We start from the raw sequence: 18,070 nt of genomic DNA, 5'->3' as shown, positions 1-18,070 counted from the left end.
CTGGGGTCCGCCCTTGAGAAGGGCTGCGGACTGGCCACTGACACTTGACCTTCTTGCAACTCTGGGACCTGCCCGATTCGCCCTGTTTTGCGTTGGGGAAAAGGAAGCTGAGCGAGGCCATCCGCCTGCCCGAGGTCACAGAGCGTGTGAGCGGCAGGGCTGGGTGTGAACTCAGTCTGTGACTTGGGGATCTCGGCTGCTCTGCTCTCCTGGGTCTGTCCCCTGGGCCCCGTCCCCTAAGAGAGGCCTAGCCCGGCAGATGCAGGGGTGCAGGCAGAGCAGTGGGCACCGGGTGAGGACCCCCCGGAGGCCGTGGTTTTTGTTATTTTACTTACAAAGACAGACCATAGACCATTTTAAGCAGCCATGAAAACGGCCGTGGGGCAGAGACATCGCAGGCCCGTCCTCTCGATCTGTAAGCAAAATAAGAAAAACACGCTGTGAGGAAGGAGGCCGGGCACCGGACTCTGCCCTGGCGGGTGTCTACAGTCGGCCCCTCCCCTGCCTCTCGACAGCGTTTTGGGGATTGGGACTCTGTCACCACCTTGGGCCAGTCCACAACCTTCTCTGGGCCTCGGCTTCCTTCTCTGTAAAATGGGCTGGATCAGGGGATCTCTTAGGGCCATTTCTGGTGGGAACTTCTGGGGCTCCACAAGAATTTTGGCACCTCCCTGGGTATGGGTGGGACACCCTGGCTCTTAAACAGCTGTGTTTCTGGAAGGCGCCTGGTGACCCCACTCGGCACCATCCTCAGGGACCCGGAGCCCAGGTGATGGGCTTGAGGTTGACAGACAAACCAATGGTGGTTCCGAAACGAAGCCCAGGTCTGAGCTGCCGTGAAGGGCAGAAGCACCAAAGAGGAAGAGAGATTTGATTCGTCTGAGCTGGAGTTAGTGGGCAAAAGCCACAAGGAGACAAGCTGTACCACTGTAAACAGAGACTGAGCCCCCGTCACAGGGGGTAATCAAGGGCAGGACGGAGTGCTAGTCCCTTAAGGGTCCTCCCAGATGCCGAGTAGCTCCTTACATCCCTCCCCAGAGTTCTCTCAGCCCTCTGCCCCACTCCTGAGCCACACCACAGCTCCAACTCTAAAATGAATTCGTGCCCAGGGCAGTCACCAGGCAAGAAGAACCACAGCCCTCAAGCCATGGCTCAAGGTCAGTCTCTGGTCAGCTTGGCTCGCAGGCCGGTCCTGGGGAATCTGGGGAGGTTCTTGGCAGGAATCCACAGGGAACACAGAGGATCCGTCTACTCTGGCTGTTATCAGCCAGGTGCACAGATGCAGTTAAGCACCCTGCTTTCAGGGAATTCGTGGGTTAGGGAGCAAATCTGAGGCCACCTTGGAGGCAGCCTGACACTTAAGACAAAAGCCCCCAGCAGCCAGATAGCATTAGGCGTCAGCTTAGCAAAGAAAGACCCTCTTGTCTCTCATAACCTCCATGCTCTAAACGGAGCCGGGACCCCAACGAGAGGGGACGGACCCTGAGCCACATGCAGGCTGCCACCCGCACGTCTGTTCGCAGGCCTCGTGAAGGCGAGCCGGTGGTGTCAGTTGACCCCGGCCCAGTCCGCAGCCTGGAACATCTGGTTCCCAGACCAGCACTTTCTGGAACACGGGCTCCTGGACCGGGAAGGAAAGCAGGCCAGGGAGTCGCGCCCACGAGGGTCGGGGTCCCCGGGTCAGAGCCCTCGACCAGACCCTCAGATGGTCGGCTGGTCTCTCCTGCTTGGAACCGGACAACAGTTGCGGGGCGGGTCCTCTTCCCAGGGGGAGCTGCTGTCGCCCCGTCAGGAAGAATTCCCTTTCCCGCCTGGGCTGAGCGTACGTGGGTGGAGTTTAGCCCGGCTGGAGCCTCCCCTCCCCACCCACGAGGCCGCACGGGGCGGCAACGGTCGGTGGACGACAGACCGGCCTGCGGCTCAGCGCGAGGTGAGGACTGACTCTTCTGGAAAAGAGGGAGGGGTGACTGGCCGGCCACAGTCCCCGGGCGAGAAGAGTGAATGAGACAAAGCGCGGCCACCTCTGGCCACTCCCGTGCGGCCAGCGCAGGCTGCGCGCCCAGGATGGCGGAGGGCAGGGCCCCGCTGCTCTGTGTCCCATCCCGGGGCAGGAGGCAGGGCCGGGCCCACCCCAGTCTCCATCACACGTGGGGACCCTCACTCAGACTGACCCCGGGGGGACAGAAGCTGGAACATTCTGTGCCAAGCGATGTGTGGGGAGGGGTACTTGGCTATTAAGCTCCTGCTGTGCAGGGGTCGCCCTGCTTTCCGGCGGCTGCGCCCGGGAGCAGGTGGTGTTGCCCTATCTACCAACAGAGACCAGCTCACAGCCAACATCCTACAACAAGGGGCCCAGCCCGACCTCCTTCTCCAGGTGGGGGCCGCTGCCTGGCCTCGGAGGGCAGAACCAGTACCCTTCACGCCCAGGAATAAAAGGAGCAGGCCAGGCCCTGTGGCCCACTCTGGGCTCTGGGCAGAGCCAAGGACCCCGGGTGGGCGGAGTGGAGCCCAATGAACCCGCTGGGAACCAGGGGCCACCAGGCCAAGGCATTTGAGGCTCCTGCCCCAGAAACGGGCTTCATTTGGGTTTCAAAGCCTGGGGAAGGGTCCCCTGGTGTGGGGCTTTCTGGCTTCTGAACATGTGGGTGGGGGAGGCACGTGGATTGCCCGCCAGAAACACCTAGGACACACTGCTGAGCCCCTGGTCGAGGGAACAGGGAACACTGTCCCCCACACCAGCCCAAGCCAGGGGTCTCCTTCCCAACTGCTCTGACTCAAAGGACTGGGGCTCAGGTGGTGGCTGTGAATTCCGAAGCCCACCCAGACCCTCTGTGTGTGCCGAGATGCTCAACCCAAGGCCCAGGGCCAGCGAGATACCACCTGGGGGTCAGGTCTGCCTACCACGTTGTCAGAGGGCCCCCTGACCCCAGCTCCTGGCCCACCCACACACCTGGCTCAGGCCTGGCCGCAGAGCTCCTTCAAGGCCAGAGCTGCCTCCGATGGGCCCTCCAGGGCGTGCAGGCCCAATAGGATTCACCCACATGCAAGTGACCTGCTGTGTGACCATGGGGAAGCCCCCATTCCTCTCTGAGCTCCAGTATAGCAGCTAACCTTGACGGAATGCTCACCGTGTGCCCACCATGCTAAGAACTTCTATTAACTCACTCGCCCTCACAGCAGCTCCGTGAGGCAGGGGCCATGACCAGCCTGGCTTTACAGATGAGGAACACCAGGCCCAGAGAGGTTAAGAAGTTTGCCCAAAGCCACACAGCTACCAAGCAGAAGAGCTGGGATCCGAACCTCAAAGCTTGGGCCCTGACCCATGATGAGATCCTCCCTCTTAAAGGCCCAACAGGGGCGTTTACAGGTCCAGGGTGGAAGCTCGGACCTTAACGGGCTCGAGGGACCCCCGGAGTTGCCTCTCCCCGCTGCGCCCCTCGGGGCCCAGCCCTGGGGTTACTCACTTGTGTGGGGCGTGAAGGAGGGGTGTCGTGTGGCCCCCTGGGACGCGGCAGGCGGCGGGGGCGGCATGCTGGGGGGCGTGGCCCGGGGCTGCGTCTTCACCTCGGCTGGGGAGCCAGGCATTGCGGAGGCCTTCTCCTTCCTGTCCGCTGTGGGCGCCATGGCCACCGGGGCGGGGGAAAGGAGAGAGAGACAGAGAGACAGAGCACGGGTGAAGCAGGCCGAGGGGCACAGGGGTCGGCGCCGCCCAGCCCCACCTGGTTCCCGGCTAAGGCCCCCAGCAGCTGGACGTGGGCCTATGTTGCTGGGGGCCCAGGTGGGCGACTCCCAGGTGGCCCCCAGGTGGCTTCTGGCTCTGCCTACAGAGCCCGTCCCAGGCCCCAGCCTGCCCCAGATAAGCCCCAGGTGTGCTCACAGGTGGCTGACATCCCACCCACCTAGGACCAGAGAGCAGGCTTGGGTCAGCCCATTTCAGGTGAGCTGGAGGGTGTAGCTTTCAGAACTCTGGCCAGCCAGAACCGGGCTGGAGTTCTCACTGTGGGAGTGGCCCTGGGGGAGCCTGGATTGCCTCTCCTGCAGACCAGGGAGTCGGGCGGCATCCCCCAAGCCTGCGGTACCCCACTCTGCTTGCATCAGCCCCTCCTGGAAGACATGCGCAGACAGCCTCGCCACCCCCATTTCTGAACTCAGCAGGTCCGGAGCGGGCCCGAGACTCTGCACTTGTAACAGGCTGCCAGGGAGGCCCCCGGGGCGGCAGCTGCCCAGGTATTCTTCGCAGGTGGAGGGGGGTGAGCCTCTGGGCCTCCCCCTTCATCTTAGCTCAGGGTCAGCCAGCACCAGGGCCGGCCGCAGAGACCTGCGAGCAGCGGCTGGGATTGCGGGTGGGCGTCCCCGCCTGTAACACACAGGCGCAGCCCACGGTGCCCCAGCCACTGCTCGTCCTGCTGACACTGACGGAGTCCCCCCGGGGGCCAGGCTTGACACCTGCCAGCCGTCACCAGGACTACCGCTCTGTCCCTCTGCCTCTCCCCACCCTCCCCTCCCGGGGTCCCGCATGACCTGGGCAGAGCTGGAGACACACACGCACCCGGACAGCCGCCTCCGTGGACAGCCAAGATGCTAATGAACGGCATTTACCGCCGCCTGTGCCCCAGACCGTGCAGACCTCCCCGCGTCGCTCCCACGTCCTCCTTCACACAGAGGAGATGCCCTCGGCACTCCAGGGCCCAGGGGGTGAGAGCGGAGAAGCCCCCTCCCCACTGGGCCCCACGGAAGGGGGAAGCAGCCGGTCACCAGCAGCCACCCGGCCTCGCGGCACCTGCTGTCCACTCAGCTGGCCTCCCTCTCGCCGGGCGCCCTGCCCCCCACCAGCCCGCCTGTCAGGAGGCTGATGGCCTGGCACACGTGCACCACAGCTGTGGGGACCCGTCAACGCCACGCCTGGCTACCGGGCTGGCGGCCAGTCCCCAGTGACAACCAAAGAAGGAAAACGTGGCCAGCGCCGTGGGCTCCAGGCCACCTCTGTGGGGTGCAGCCTCATCCTGGCCAGCCCTTCATCTGACCAGGCCACCCTGGGGCAGGCAGTCCCGCCATCAGGCCAGGGAGGGCGCTTAGGATGCCAGGCTGGGACGCTGGGGGTGCGGGGCCTGGTCGGACCTTCCAAAGCCCTTCCGCGCTGGGGCTTCGCTGCAGCATCACGGGCGGAGCAGGCCAGAGAAGCGGATGGAGAGAAGCCGCTCCAGGCGGGAGGGTGGCCCGAGTGTGCCCGCGATGACGAGGGTGCCGCATTGCAAGGAGTCTCGCGCCCACCCCACGGAGTCTGCCGGGCCCGTGGACGGAGCGGGCACTGCCTTGCTGGTGCCTGGCAAGCAGGCCCGAGGCCGTCCACGTACAAAGGAGACACACACGCGCTCCTGGCACATGACAGTCATGGCTCCTGTTATTCCCAGGAAACCCTGTGAGGGGGACGCTGCTGCCAGCCCTGTTTTACAGGCACAGAGAGGTGCAGCAATCCACCAAGGGCACACAGCACGTACGGTTTGGGTGGGTCTGCAGGGTTCCAAGGCCTGGTTGTCAACAACGCGAACTCTCCCCCTTGCAGGAGAGGCAGCAGTTCCGGGAATCAAACCCAGGTGGATGGAGGTTCTGGGCTGGGTGGGTGGGGGCACCCCTGCGGCTCTCCGAGGTCCCACCTCCAGCCCTGGGTCCTGGGTCCCCAAGGGCTGTGCACAGTAGGGTCACAGGTGCCAGAAACCCCACAAGTCTTGAATCTTGTTTGAGTCTGGCTCTATTGCCTCCTGGCTGTGTGACCTCAGGCAAGTCACCTCACCTCTCTGAGGTGACTCTGTAATGGCCGACGGCAAGCTCTCAGTGAAATTCGGTCATGGTTTATGGAGCAACTTGCGTGCCGGGACCCCGCTCTTGAGGCTGCCCTCGGCACACACCCCAACCCAGAAAGCGGAAAGTGACAGAGCACCTCGGGGAAGAGCAGAGGTGGTGCGGAGACGGTGAGCAACGCATTTGTGGTCAAGGAACAGAGAGCACAAAGGCGGGAGGGGCGTGCAGGGCCTCTAGCTGTGCAGGGAACTGAGAGGAGGTTGGCTGGGCCGGGCTGGTGGGCAGCAGGGAGCCAGTGAAGGTTCTGCACAGCATCCAGAGACGTCGTCTCTCCTGCCTGAAACCCTCCAGCAGCTTCCACTGCACGTGGGGCTTCCCAGGGTCCTACCCCCGGCCCGCTCCCACGACACCCAGAGCCCCAGCTCCGAGCCCTTGCACACGCCCCGGGCCACTCCCCCTTCCCTCCTGGGGGTTCAGCTCCGACCTCATGTCCTCAGGAGAGGTGCCCCCACATGAGACATGAGGGTCTCGTGCTCCCCTGGAATGTGCTCCCCTGAGATGACCTTGTTTTCTGGCTCACCTGTCGCAGGGTTTCTGGCTGGGCTGGCACTTCTGGAAGGCCGGCCACGCATGTGCTGGACACCAGGGCAGGACACGAGAATGAGGTCACCACCAGCAGCCCTCCTAGAGGAGGGGTCTCCCTGCTCAGGGGCTGGAGGGGGCAGGTCGGGGGGTCCTGGCTGCCCTGGCTCCAAGGCGGGCCGCCACGGGGGCTGCTGAGGGGCTGTGGACGCACCCACAGCTCGCCCTACATGCTTGCCTTCCTCGGGGCTGGCCGCGCGAGGACAGCAGGGCGAGAGGGAGCTGAGTCCCAGCCTCCCGACGAGTGGCTGCGTCTGAGTCGGGCTCCTCGCCTCCCTGGGGTGCAGCGCGGATCAAAGGAGGAGGAGAAGCGTTCTCAGCGGGGGGCCGGGCACCCACCGTGGTCACGCCACGCGTGGTGGCAGCTGTTATCACCGCCCTCTCGCCACCTCTGCACCCCCGAGCTGCGTGTGGAGCCCTGACCAGCCTGTGCTGGAGCCAAGCCTGCCCGCCTGCTGGCCTGCGTGGCCTGCGGGCACACAGCTAACGAGCTGCCAGACAGGCAGCCTCACTCTCCCAGGAGCCGGCTTCCTGCCCAGCCCCTCTCAAGGGCCCGCGCCAGCCGAAGGCTGCTCCCTCACCCCTAAGAGCCACTGCGAGGCTCGGACCCCCGAGGGCTATGGCGCAACCGTACTGCCCATCTGGCAGCCTGTGTGGGGCCACGCAGGCAGGACCCTGCACCCACAAGCCAGCACGAGCAGGAGATGGCCAGGGCGTGGGGGCCTGGGGAGCGGCCCGCTGTCGGGTGCTGAGTGCTGGGGGCCGGTGAGGGGGCAGCTCCCACTCCCGCCAAGGCTGCCGCGGGTGCCAGCGTGGTCAGCTCAGCTGGCAGGGGGCATGTCCCGGCAAGGTCCAGACTCCGCCCAGAAAACCCGGGCCGGCGTTGTGGGGCAGCTCTTCCCCCCTCCCCCATTCGCAGGTACCTCTGTCCCCAGCGTCCACTCCCAGGGGTCCTCAGCCCCGGGGGGAGCCAGGCCCCATGTGCTGCACGTCCACACAGCATCTTGTTGGATCCTCGTGGCCTCCCCAGAAGGCGCTGTCAGGGCCCCTGTACCGTGGCATCCTGTGCCCCGCCTATGAGAGGCACTGACCCCATCCGTGGGACCCCAGGCTCGAACGGTCCCCCTGCACCCACTCCAGGTCTGCGTTTCCCCCACTCCTGATTCTAGGGTCATTGGGGGCCCTCAGCCCCAGAGACCCTCCACCCAACATCAGGGGTCCTCCTACACAAGCCCCCTTTTAGGGAGCTCTGATTTAGCAGGTCGGTTATGGGGCGCAGGCAGCTGAACGTATGTCAAGCTTTAAGTTCCTTTTTTCTTATGAGATTAATATATAAATAACAGCTTCCCCCATGAGGGCTTAGCACGTGCCCCTCATGCATCAGCCTGCCCGCCCCTCATGCATCAGCTTGTCCACCCCTCAGGACCCCAGGGACCGACTTTGACTAAGAATTCCATACTCCTGCTCGAGGACGCACTGCACCTCAATAGCAGCCCCAGGAGGCAGGTCCTGCCATCGCGTCCATCTTATAGATGGGGAAACTGAGGCTCAGGGAGGACAAGTGACTTGCTCAGGGTCTCAGAGCCTGAGGGCAGCAGGGCCCGAGCCTGGGGACTCTCCATCGGAGCCTCAAGCCCCCGGGTCCTGCAATCGCTTGGGAGATTAGAAAGTTCTGAAGCCAACCCAGGGCTCCCTGCATGGGCCGACCAGAACACGGAAAGGGCAGCTGCCTGGGGTTTGAGGTCAGGCCGGGTTCATTGCTCTGAGTTGGTGGGTGACGCCCCGGGCGACCTGACTCTGGGGCAGGGGAGCACAAGGACCACCTTCCCAACTCCTCGGGCTCTTTCCAGACGTTAGAGCTCCAGGGAGGAGGAACCGGGCCGGCCACGGCATCCCTGTCCCTTCCCCAGCCCCGTCGGCAGCCCCAGAACCCCGCACAGAGATGAAGCAGGAGATGGGGCGGAATCTGAAGACACGTCTGGGCTTATCCCCAACCGGGGCTCCCCGCCAGCTCTCCTGGAGTCCCGCACAGTGCCTTGGCCGGAACGGCGGCCCTTGTGCTGGCGGGCGGGAGACATCTCTAGGGGTGCCAGACCCCTCACCCACGGTCCTGGCTCAGAGGTAGGCAGACAGGGGCGAGGGGCCCAGCCAGTGACTCGTGACCCTCTCACAGCCCTCGGAGGCAGACGGTGCTCCGCTCCATCCTACGGACGGGGAACCGAGGCACAGAGAGGCTAGGCGACCTGCTCGGTTCACACAGCTGAGAAAGGGCTGGAGGTGGCCCCAGCGTCTTACCACCTGCCCCGAGGGCTGCCGCTGGAGGTGCCCCCCATCCATTCTTCTTCTAACTGTCCGTCCCCCCCTCCCCACCGCCCCATTCCGATCCTGTAGGGCGGGGGGTGGTCCCCGCTGGTGATACCCAGTGAGCTAGAGGGTGAGATGTGAGCGGCCCCCCTCGGAGCTGGACTTCCTCCTCCAGCCTCTGTCGCAGCCCCACCCACTGCCCTGCACTCCCAGCCCTCGAGAACATTCCCAGACCCCTGCGGCGCTCCCCAGGGCCCCTGGGAGACCCTGCGTCTTTCCCAGACCGCGGCTCCAGTTCCCACTACACGTCACTAATCCGTTGACAGAGGAAGCTGCTCTCTGAGGCCGGGCGGAGCCGGTGGGAAAGAATATGGAACGTGTGGAACAAGCCACCCCATCCATCACTGTCCTTGCCCTCCTGTGTTCCCAGCCCGCCCTGCCCGTCTGGGAACTGGCCACAGCCCAGCGCTCACAGCCCTGGGGTTCTAGAGCCCTCCACGGGAGGGGGGCCATTAGCATCAGCACAGCCCACTCCCAACCCGTGCTGCCGCAGAAACAGCGGGCCCCGCTTTGATCTTTTGCGGTCTGATTCTGCCGTGACCTCATCTGACCCTCACAGAAGCCTCAGGAAGTGGGAAGGTGGGCCGGTACCGACAGGTAACACAGCTACGGTGACAGAGTCCAGACTGCGAGCCAGGCCTGAGCCGAGCAGGCCACACGGGTCCCCCGGCCTGGGAGGTGGCAGATGAGGAGACCGAGGCCCAGGGCCCAGAGGCCACTCTCTCTGTGGGGTCTCGGGATGTGACCTGTGGCGCACCCACACCCAGTTCCTGGCACTGACCCGCAGGCAGGCAGGGTTCCCTAGGCCCGTAGGAGGCTCGGCAGGAGGCCTGCACCCGGAGGAGGAGCCCTGTGCCTCGGCCCCTCCCCTGCGAGCGGGTGGCCCCTGGGCACACTGCCCAGCCTCAGCCTCTGCAGCTGTAGGTAGGGGGCGAGGAGAGAGCCCCACTGGGCCCGGCTCTGAAGTGCTGGCCTCCGCCCTGGGCCGGGCAGCCGGCTGAGGTTCTGAAGCTCCTGCCAAGGTGGACCGGACGCTGGGCTTTCTTGGAGGCAGAGGGGCGAGCTGGTCCCTGAGACACGTTTCCTAAGAGCATTACCAGCCCCCTGCCCCTCGGCCGGCATCCTGAGAGTGCCCACAGGACCCTGTGTGACTGGCCGTCCCCTCTCTGCCCTCACCTCCCACACTCTCCTCCACGTCTTTGCCCGAATGCGAACATCTTTCTCAGTGAAACCAAGTGCCCAAAGTTGGGCCAAGAACACAGAAGGTGCTGCACAAATGCTGTGGAGTCAGGACCAAGAGAACGGGGAGATGGTCCATGGACAGTGGGACAGTCATAGCCTCCCCAGGCCCACAGGCTCCCTTTCGGCAGATGCCAGTCCTGACCCCCCAGCCCAGAGCCTCGGCCAGAGACTGGAGGGGAACCTCCCCAGTCAGGTGTCCTCTGGAGCCCCGTCCTCCGTCCTCGGAAGGCCTGCGGGCAGGGCGGCAGCTGGCTGGTGTCAGGTGTCCCGGGAAGAGCCCGAGGTGTCCCAAGCGAGGGCACACAGCCACCCGTCCCCGGCGCCTCCGGGCACACTCTGTCCTGCTCAGGCCAGACTCTCCCAGGAGGATCACAGTGTCCCATCCCCACAGACATCCTGCCCAGGGCGGGGCACCCCATCCATCCGGGCCCAGCCTGGGCTCCCAGGACACTTCATCCCACACCAGCCCTCGAGGAAGACGCCGCTATCACCCCGCTTATGGATGGGGACAGCGGGGCCCAGAGTCACGGTAAGCGAGGTGCCTCCAGGGTCCAGGCCCCCTATTTCCTTTCCCATCAGGTCCAAACTCTGCGTGTGACACTCGGGGCCCCGCACGGCCTCATCTCCGTGTCCTCCAAGGCCCCGGCGGCTGCCGAGTGCCAGTGCTCTCTCAGGCTCCTCCTCCACGTGGCAGAGCCCTCGTCCAGGTGGACGTCGCTGCCCGCTGAAGCGATGAGGAAATTGAGGGGTTGGAGGTCGGGGTTCACGCAAGACCACAGCCCAGCGAGGCTGCAGAGTCCTGACTCTGGCACCACTGGGTCCCGGCCAGGATTTCCCTCCCTCCTTCCCTTCCTCCCTCCTTCCCTTCCTTTCTTCTTACACCCCCTATTACAACACCGCTATGAGCCCCAAAGCCCCTTCTAACTACAAACAGCCCCCGACCTCCCACAAGCGTAGAGGAGACAGAAGCGGGTATGTCTGTGGGGAACTCAGGCAGCGCACGGTGAAGTCCACGGCTTCAGGGCATCCCTCGTGGGCAGCACCCGCTCAAAGACGTGCCCGTGTGTCAGACGTGGACACCGCGGGGGCCCTTGGACCCCAGTGCAGCGTGGCCGAGCACGGGCACCGTCCCCCAGCAGTGACAGCTCGTGGAGGTGAGAGCAAGGTGCCTCGGCCCACGAGCGGCCCTCCTGCGCGCCGGGCGCCCACAGGGTCCCTCTGCGTCCACACGAGGGGTGGACGTTGTTCTGCTCACGCGGTCCCAGGCAGGCTTCTGGCCTTATGACCGTCAGGCGGGACCTTGGAAGCCGTGAGAGATGCAGGCGATGCTGGCGGTGCAGGCAAGTCCTTCCTGAAGGGCCGGCCCCGCTCCCATCACCCGGTCAGCCCCGAGCACCCCCTGGGGACAGATTCACCTCCTTCGAGGCCACTGACCACTGCACACTGGCTGCCGTGGGGCCCGGGCAAGGTGGGACAGACCCACTGCCAGCTCGCAGAGGGGGCGGTGGGACCACGGGGGCAGACACCTCTGCTTAGGTAGCTCCTGCCCCCAGAATGCCCTCCCCTCCCCTCAAGGCTTCCCGGAGGGTGCGTGGGAGGTTTCTCTCCTGGACCCTGTGGTCCAGTCACAGCTCCTGGACCCTGAGGGTCTCGAGCAAGCCGGGCAATCGCCTGAGGGCCAACTTCCTGGAGCAGGAAGAGGGGCATATGGACCCTCCCAGAGCCTCCCAGTGGGTGCGTGTGGGACAAACAAGGGAAAAACTAGGCATGCACCCCAGGAAGCAGCCGCGTCTCAGAGGGGCCTGTGACCCCGCCGGACGGGGCTCTCAGGCAGAGGCGGAGGGACTCGGGGGGCTCCAAGGACATGGGGTGACCCCTCACATCGAGATCGGAGGGTTTGACCAGGAGGCTGACCCCTCCCCACCCCCTCCAAGGCCAAGGTCAGGGGACGGCTTGTCTTTGATCCCCAATGCTCTGCAAAGCAACAAGAATTCTGGGGGGCGGGCAGCCCTAATGAGTCCCAGGAGCTGGAACTTGGGCCGCTTCCCACATCTGGTTTCAATCAAGGTCTCCGCCGACCGACGAATCAGTAATAATATACACAAGGATTAGTATCTTCCCTCCCTTGGTCTGGGCGGCCCTCCCGCCCCCGCTGGCGCTCCCGTCCCCGCTGGCGCTCCAGCCACGTCCCTTGGATCCTCCCGCGTGGCCCTTCCCGGTCCTGGGGTCTGACCGGGAGGGCTGTTCCTCTGTCCATTGCCGCTGCCGCTGCCGCCGCCGCCGCCCTTCCCGCTGCAGAGCGCTTAGCCACCCCGGCCGGCCTGCCTCCAAGGACCCTGTGACCGCCGGGCCTGTGGGTGACAACAAGGTCACCCGTTGCCATGGCAACAACACTGGGCCGGGAGCCAGGAAACCTGGGTCCCCCCATCCTGCTCTGTGACCGACTAACTGTGAATCCATAAAATCACCCCAGCATGGCTCTGAGCCTCGGTATACCCATCGGTAAAATGGGCCCGTAACTCCCTCTTCTCGGGTCGGGGGTGGTCTTGGAAAAGGAACCGTAAGGAGCAAGGCCACTGTGGCGCCTGTGTCGGGGAGGTTCCAGCTGGCCTCCCTCCACCCGTCTCAGCCTCTCGGCCGGAGTGTCAGTGGCTTTTCTACCCGAGGCCTCGGTTTTCTCACCTGTGAGATGGGGATGAGAGCAGAGCCGCCCCGTAGAGGCGCGGAGGGACGGGACATGCTCAGCCAGAGGCTCCTTCTAAAGGCCCACAGGCCTGGGCACCAGGTGGGGGCACAGCTCTGATTTTAAATGGGCTCCCTTTTGCTGGGAGCTGCGTATGCGCCTGGGTGCCGAGACCGCCTCATCCTGACAAAGCCCAGACGTGTAAGACCCGAGTTACAGATGGGGAAACCGAGGCACAGGGCGCGTGCCCGGGGTCACACGGCCATAATGCGGCAGATCCCACACATGTGCAGCCCTCTGGCTGACGACCCTGCTGGTCGCAGGAAGGGTCCCTCACTCTGGACCCTCAGAGCCTGCCCAGAGGGGTGGCGGTGAGCCTCTGTCTGGGGGTGGGGTGGGGGGTCCACAAGAGAATGTCCTGCTGCTCAGGGCAGCCCCTCACAGCCTCAGAGGGGGCGCTGCGGTGGCCAGGCTGCCCCCCGCATCAGCAGGGGCTCACGAATCCCGCTGGTGCTGAGAGGAAGCCATCTGCCTGGACGGGAAGTTCCCTTCTACCACCGAGATGCCACCGAGATGCTGTGAAACGGGGCCAGACACACTCTCACCACTGTGCTCCGGCCCAGGGGTCGCCTCAGGAGCGGTCCAATCTCCCCTTTGTTCTGGCTGCACGCCCCCAGGCCGGGAGACCCCGTCCCAGATACTCCTGTGCGGCCGCAGGGCCTCCGCACCTGCTGGGATGCCCCCCACGTCCACACAAGGCTGTCTCCTCCTCCTCACTCAGGATTCGGTCCCAATGTTCCCCCTTAAAGGGGCCCTCCTAGCCCCCACCCCTGCCCTTCCTGCTGCATCACCCACTTTATCTCCTGTGGAGCACTTGTCAGCACCCGCGATGGTGGCCCGTGCAGGTCCTCATGATCACCACCCCTCGCCCCAAGGACACGGGCCTCGTCTTTCTGTGCACTGCTAACCCCAGACCAGCACCGACGCCTGGTGGTCGGTAAGATGTTCCACAAAGGTGTGCCGACTGACCTGTGAGAAACCCAGAGCGGCCCCGCCTGCCCTTGTGCTGCCTCGGCCCCCGGCCCAGCCCGTTCATGGTCACGTTGGAGAGCTTGGTGGCTGTGGCAGGAGAGCCTGGGCGGAGCTTGGCTTGGGACCTGCCCCTGCCCAGCGGCCCCAGCAGGTAGTGCCCCTATGTGTGTGGGTGGGGACCGTGGAGCTGTTCTGAGCCTGCCCCACAGCAGTAAAGCTCGGTCGTGGCTGCCTAAGACACCCGCCACCTGGGGGGGTGGATGGATTGCAAAACGGCCTCAATTCTCGCGCCCCCCCCCCCCCGCCCACTCACACCCCTTGCAATGTGACTGCAGCTCTTTCCACCCAGAGATGGAGTCGATTTCCCTGCCCTTGGATCCGTGCTGGCCCTGGGACTCGCTCTGGCCACTAGGATGCGGCAGAAGTGATGTCAGCCAGCTCTGAGCCGGACACCAGGCGGTCAGCTCCACTTGCTGTCCTGTTGAGCCCGCTGGAGGGGAAGGCTCACATGGGGCAGGGTCAGCCCAGCTGCCCCAGTTGGGGGTCCAGGCACATGAGGGGCCCAGCCACCCTCAGCAGAGCCAGGAGCAAGGCCAGCCAGGACCGGGATCTCACACATGAGCCGCCCGAAGACTGTAAGCAAGATGAAGGTGGTTGTTTTAAGTCACTAAGTTTTGGGCAGTTTGTTACCCAGCAGTAACTAACAGGTACACGCTGGTACTTAGAACCACAACATTTTGGAGCTGGGAGGGCCCTTAGAGACCCAAGGATCAGATGTTACAGGGGCAGGTTCCAGCTGAACCAGGGCTCCTGCCGCTCTGCTCCCTGTTCTCGTGGAGACGTCTGGGCTCAGATGAGCAGGCCACCCAAGGGACCATGTCTGAGGACATCATCCGGCCCAGACAGTGACCTGCAAGGAAGCTCGCCACGGCATTGCTTGTGAGGGGGATGAGCCCACAGAGGACAGGTCAAATACATCCTCCGGCCAGGGGGATCCTACGGAGCCTGAAATCACGCGGTGGGTACTTTCACTTTGGAAACCGCTTTTCCGTGCCCACAAGCCTGAAGCACTGCACACCCAAGGCACAGTGGTTTGCTCTGAGGCAGGGAATCAACGGAAGTGCAAACAGCTGGGCATCGGCAGCAAAGGACAAGAATACTCACTGGCCACTGTCACAGAGGCCCATCAATAGGTCAAGGGGCAGATCCACACGGCAGAATACCATGCAGCAAGGAAAAAGGACACACATAACTCCATGCACCAACACGGACAAATGTCACCAACATAGGGTTGAGTAAATGACACCAGACCCCAAAGAGGACGGGCCACGTGATTCTACCTTACATGGAGTTCAGAAGCTGGCACTAGGGTCAGGGTGGTAGTCCTGTGACAGGCAGTGACGGGGAAGGGCTCGGGGCCTGGGGCAGGTCAGGGAACATTGCCTGGTATCTGCACACTCTGTGAACGCTCCCACGTACACTTTTCTATGTGTGTGCTGTACTTCAAATACCCGATTACTAGCAAAAATGGTGCCCCGGAATACCACCTAATAATAAGAAAAATCAAAAGAGGTGGAAACACATGAAACTCCATCTTGTAAATAAACATACGTGCAGAAAAATGACGAGAAACAAAAGGTGACCGTGGTTCCTGGTAGAAGGCTGGTCAGAGCCATTATGCCCGTGTCTGTGTTTTCAAGAGGGGTCTGGGGGTTTGGTTGGACCGAGGAGCCCAGAGCTTCAGCCGAGCGCAGATGCCCCAAACAAGGAGGGGGGGCGAGACTTCCTTCTTGGACCGAGCCTGGGTGGTCACAGAGCCAAGCCCACGGCGCCCCGGCGCTGAGCAGGGTTGTGAGGCGGGGAGGGCGGAGAGCTCACAGCAGCTGGAATGGAAAGCCTCCCCGCTCTCCGCCGGCCGCAAACGTGACCCAGATGTCCCCCTGCTCGCCCCGCGGCTGGCGCACAGAACAAGCACATTCCTCGCCCAGCTGCCCAGGCTGCGCAGCCAAGAGCAGCTCCTGAGAGCTGAGGGGGAGGCGCCCGCCATCTGGGCCGCCCGCCGTGTGTGTGTGCGTGTGTGTGTGTTGGGGGGGGCAGGGGGAGGAAGGGCGCCCTCCTCTCCCAGCACCGGTCCTGGCACTCTGGGAGTCCCCTCCCGTCCACCCATGCACACCTGCCCCCCAAGGGGGAGTGGCTCAGCTGCAGGCTGGTACACCTAGTTAGTGTGAACAGGCTGTGACGATAAACGTGGTGGTGCCTGGGCAGGCACGAGGGGTGTGGGCACGTGGATAGAGAGACGTGAGTGGGTGCGCAGGAGGCGGGGGGATGGCGCTGTGACCCAAGCACGATGGAGAGAGTCCCCTCCTGCAGCTCACGGTGGGGGAGGCGACGGACACACAGGCCACCACACGAGGTTGCGCGGTAGGGGGGAAAAGCCCAGCCTTGGGGGCGGGCAGGCCGGAGTCCAGCCATGGCCTCGTCACCGGGGTGGCCTTGGCTGGGCCTCCTCCTCTGAGCCTTGGTTTCCTCAACTGCACACTCGGGCCGATGTCCCTGCGAGGATTAGGTGCGCGCCTGTTAAGCCCAACACCCTGCTTTGCTCACACACACACCTGGCGGGGATGTGATGGGGCGGGGGACCCTGGCACCCCAGGAGCTGCCTCGCCTGGTGGGGGAAGTCCTCCTGGAGCCCAGGACATCTACACTGAGGCCTGAACAAAAGATGTGTCCCCCGAGGGCTGCGGCAGCACCTGGTAGAAGCAGCCGGGCAGAGTGTGCACGTGTGTGCGTTTCCTGGGGGGAAGGGCTGTGACCCCAAGGAAGACTGCAGGACACCCTGGAATAAAAGAGGATCTGATATGTACACAGAGAGCCTCTAGAAGGAAACAAAAGCTGCCCCTGGGCAAAGGCAGCAAGGCCCCCTCCTCTCTGCCTCCCTCCTGGACCAGCCCCGCTTTTAAACCACCTCCTGATTTATTTTTAAACTGCCTGCCGCCCACCAGCATTGTGCCCCTCCCCAGCTCTGAACGAAAGTGACGGTAACGTGAGCAACAGATAAGACAATTACAAAGTGCCACTTAGCGAATAAACAGATGCCTAGTCCAGATTCCTTATTTTAAAAAAGGAATTGACAAAACGCAAGCAACTCATTGGCCACAACACCCTCTGAGGATGGTCGGTGCTCAGGTTTGGGTGAAGTGGGAAGTCCTGCATCCGCGCAGGCGCACCTGGGCTGAGTGCGTCGCTGGAAGAGGCAGGGAAGCCTTGAAGAAGAGGTGCAGCTGCAGCTGTGCGACTTGCACAGCTGAAGCCGGGAGGGCGTCCCAGTGGAGGGCACAGCTTGGCAAAAGCGGTGCAGTCGGAACTCCAGGAACAATCTAGTACCGCCTGTGCACGAAGGTGGGGAGCAGGGCGGGGGGGCCGGAGGGTCTGGAAACCTAGGCCACGCGGTTGGGATGCTCCCCTGCCAGCAACGAGGCACCACCGAAGGCTTAGCCGATTCCCAAGGCATTTTTGTTGCTTAAAAAACATGCAGATTGGCTGCATAGCACCTTGAACTCCCCAGAGGAATGTTGCCAAAATATAAAATAATAATGCTGCTCCCGTGAATGCTAAATAATAATTAGGGGCTGGCGGTTTACCCTGCACGCATGGCCCGTCGAGGGCGTCTCTCCAGAGTGCCACATGATTCTCCCGCCAGCCCCGAGACACAGAACGGCCGCCCTTGGCACACGTGGCCTGTGAGGACCCCGGTCACCCGTGACGGGAGCCACCGATGCGGACGAGGGGGTGTGGCCCCCAGGATGCTGCCCGCGAGGGCTGAGGGATCCCAGGTGGTGACGTGCACCCGCTCAAGCAGGTTTAGAAGTCACCGCCCGCAGAGGCGGGGGCTGAGGAGGTGGTCTGGGCCGGCTTTGCTCCGAGGGCCGGGGCGTCTCCAGCTCTCACGCCCCACTTTCGTTAAGGATGACCCGAGAGCTGGTTTGGCTGAGCTGCGGCGGGCGTCAGCCCGACATGGCGCTGCCCCCGTGCCTGCTGCGGGAGCCCCTGTGGACCGGGACTGGGGCGGGGGCAGGCCTGTGGTCCCTCGCCCCACCCAGAGACAACCAACCCCCCTCTGTGCCCTCTCGCTTCCTGGACGTGGAAGGCCCTGCCCAGGCCCCTCCCTGACCCGCACACCCAGGGACGAAGCCGGGCCCACGAGAGACCCCACCACTGCGGGGGCAGCAGCCCTGGGCCCGAGGCCCTCCCGTCCTCCTGCCTCTGCCTTCACGGGGGAGGCTGGGGGCCACTGGAAAAGCTCACACT

The 18,070-nt window shown here is 63.9% G+C and overlaps 1 protein-coding gene across 12 annotated transcripts in view; it reads right to left on the bottom strand.

The window, feature by feature from the left end:
• CBFA2T3 (CBFA2/RUNX1 partner transcriptional co-repressor 3) overlaps positions 1-18,070 on the bottom strand; it is a 68,116-nt gene that overhangs the window by 30,556 nt on the left and 19,490 nt on the right. For 3 of the 12 annotated variants that reach the window (XM_057534678.1, XM_057534671.1, XM_057534676.1), the window contains exons 1-3: positions 6,380-6,452; positions 3,465-3,611; positions 336-413 (exon numbers count right to left, since the gene is read on the bottom strand). In XM_057534678.1, the coding sequence (XP_057390661.1) occupies positions 336-413; positions 3,465-3,611; positions 6,380-6,431 (277 nt within the window). In that variant the 5' untranslated portion in view covers positions 6,432-6,452. Of the gene's footprint in view, positions 1-335; positions 414-3,464; positions 3,612-6,379; positions 6,456-18,070 lie in introns of those variants that run through there. The other 9 variants (XM_057534675.1, XM_057534674.1, XM_057534673.1 and 6 more) reach the window with 6 other exon arrangements.

Source organism: Balaenoptera acutorostrata, chromosome 19 (genome assembly GCF_949987535.1).
Source record: "Balaenoptera acutorostrata chromosome 19, mBalAcu1.1, whole genome shotgun sequence".
NCBI classification, from domain to species: domain Eukaryota; kingdom Metazoa; phylum Chordata; class Mammalia; order Artiodactyla; family Balaenopteridae; genus Balaenoptera; species Balaenoptera acutorostrata.
The sequence above is the reverse complement of the archived record's forward strand: the minus strand, read 5'-3'. Positions and strand labels throughout refer to the sequence as shown.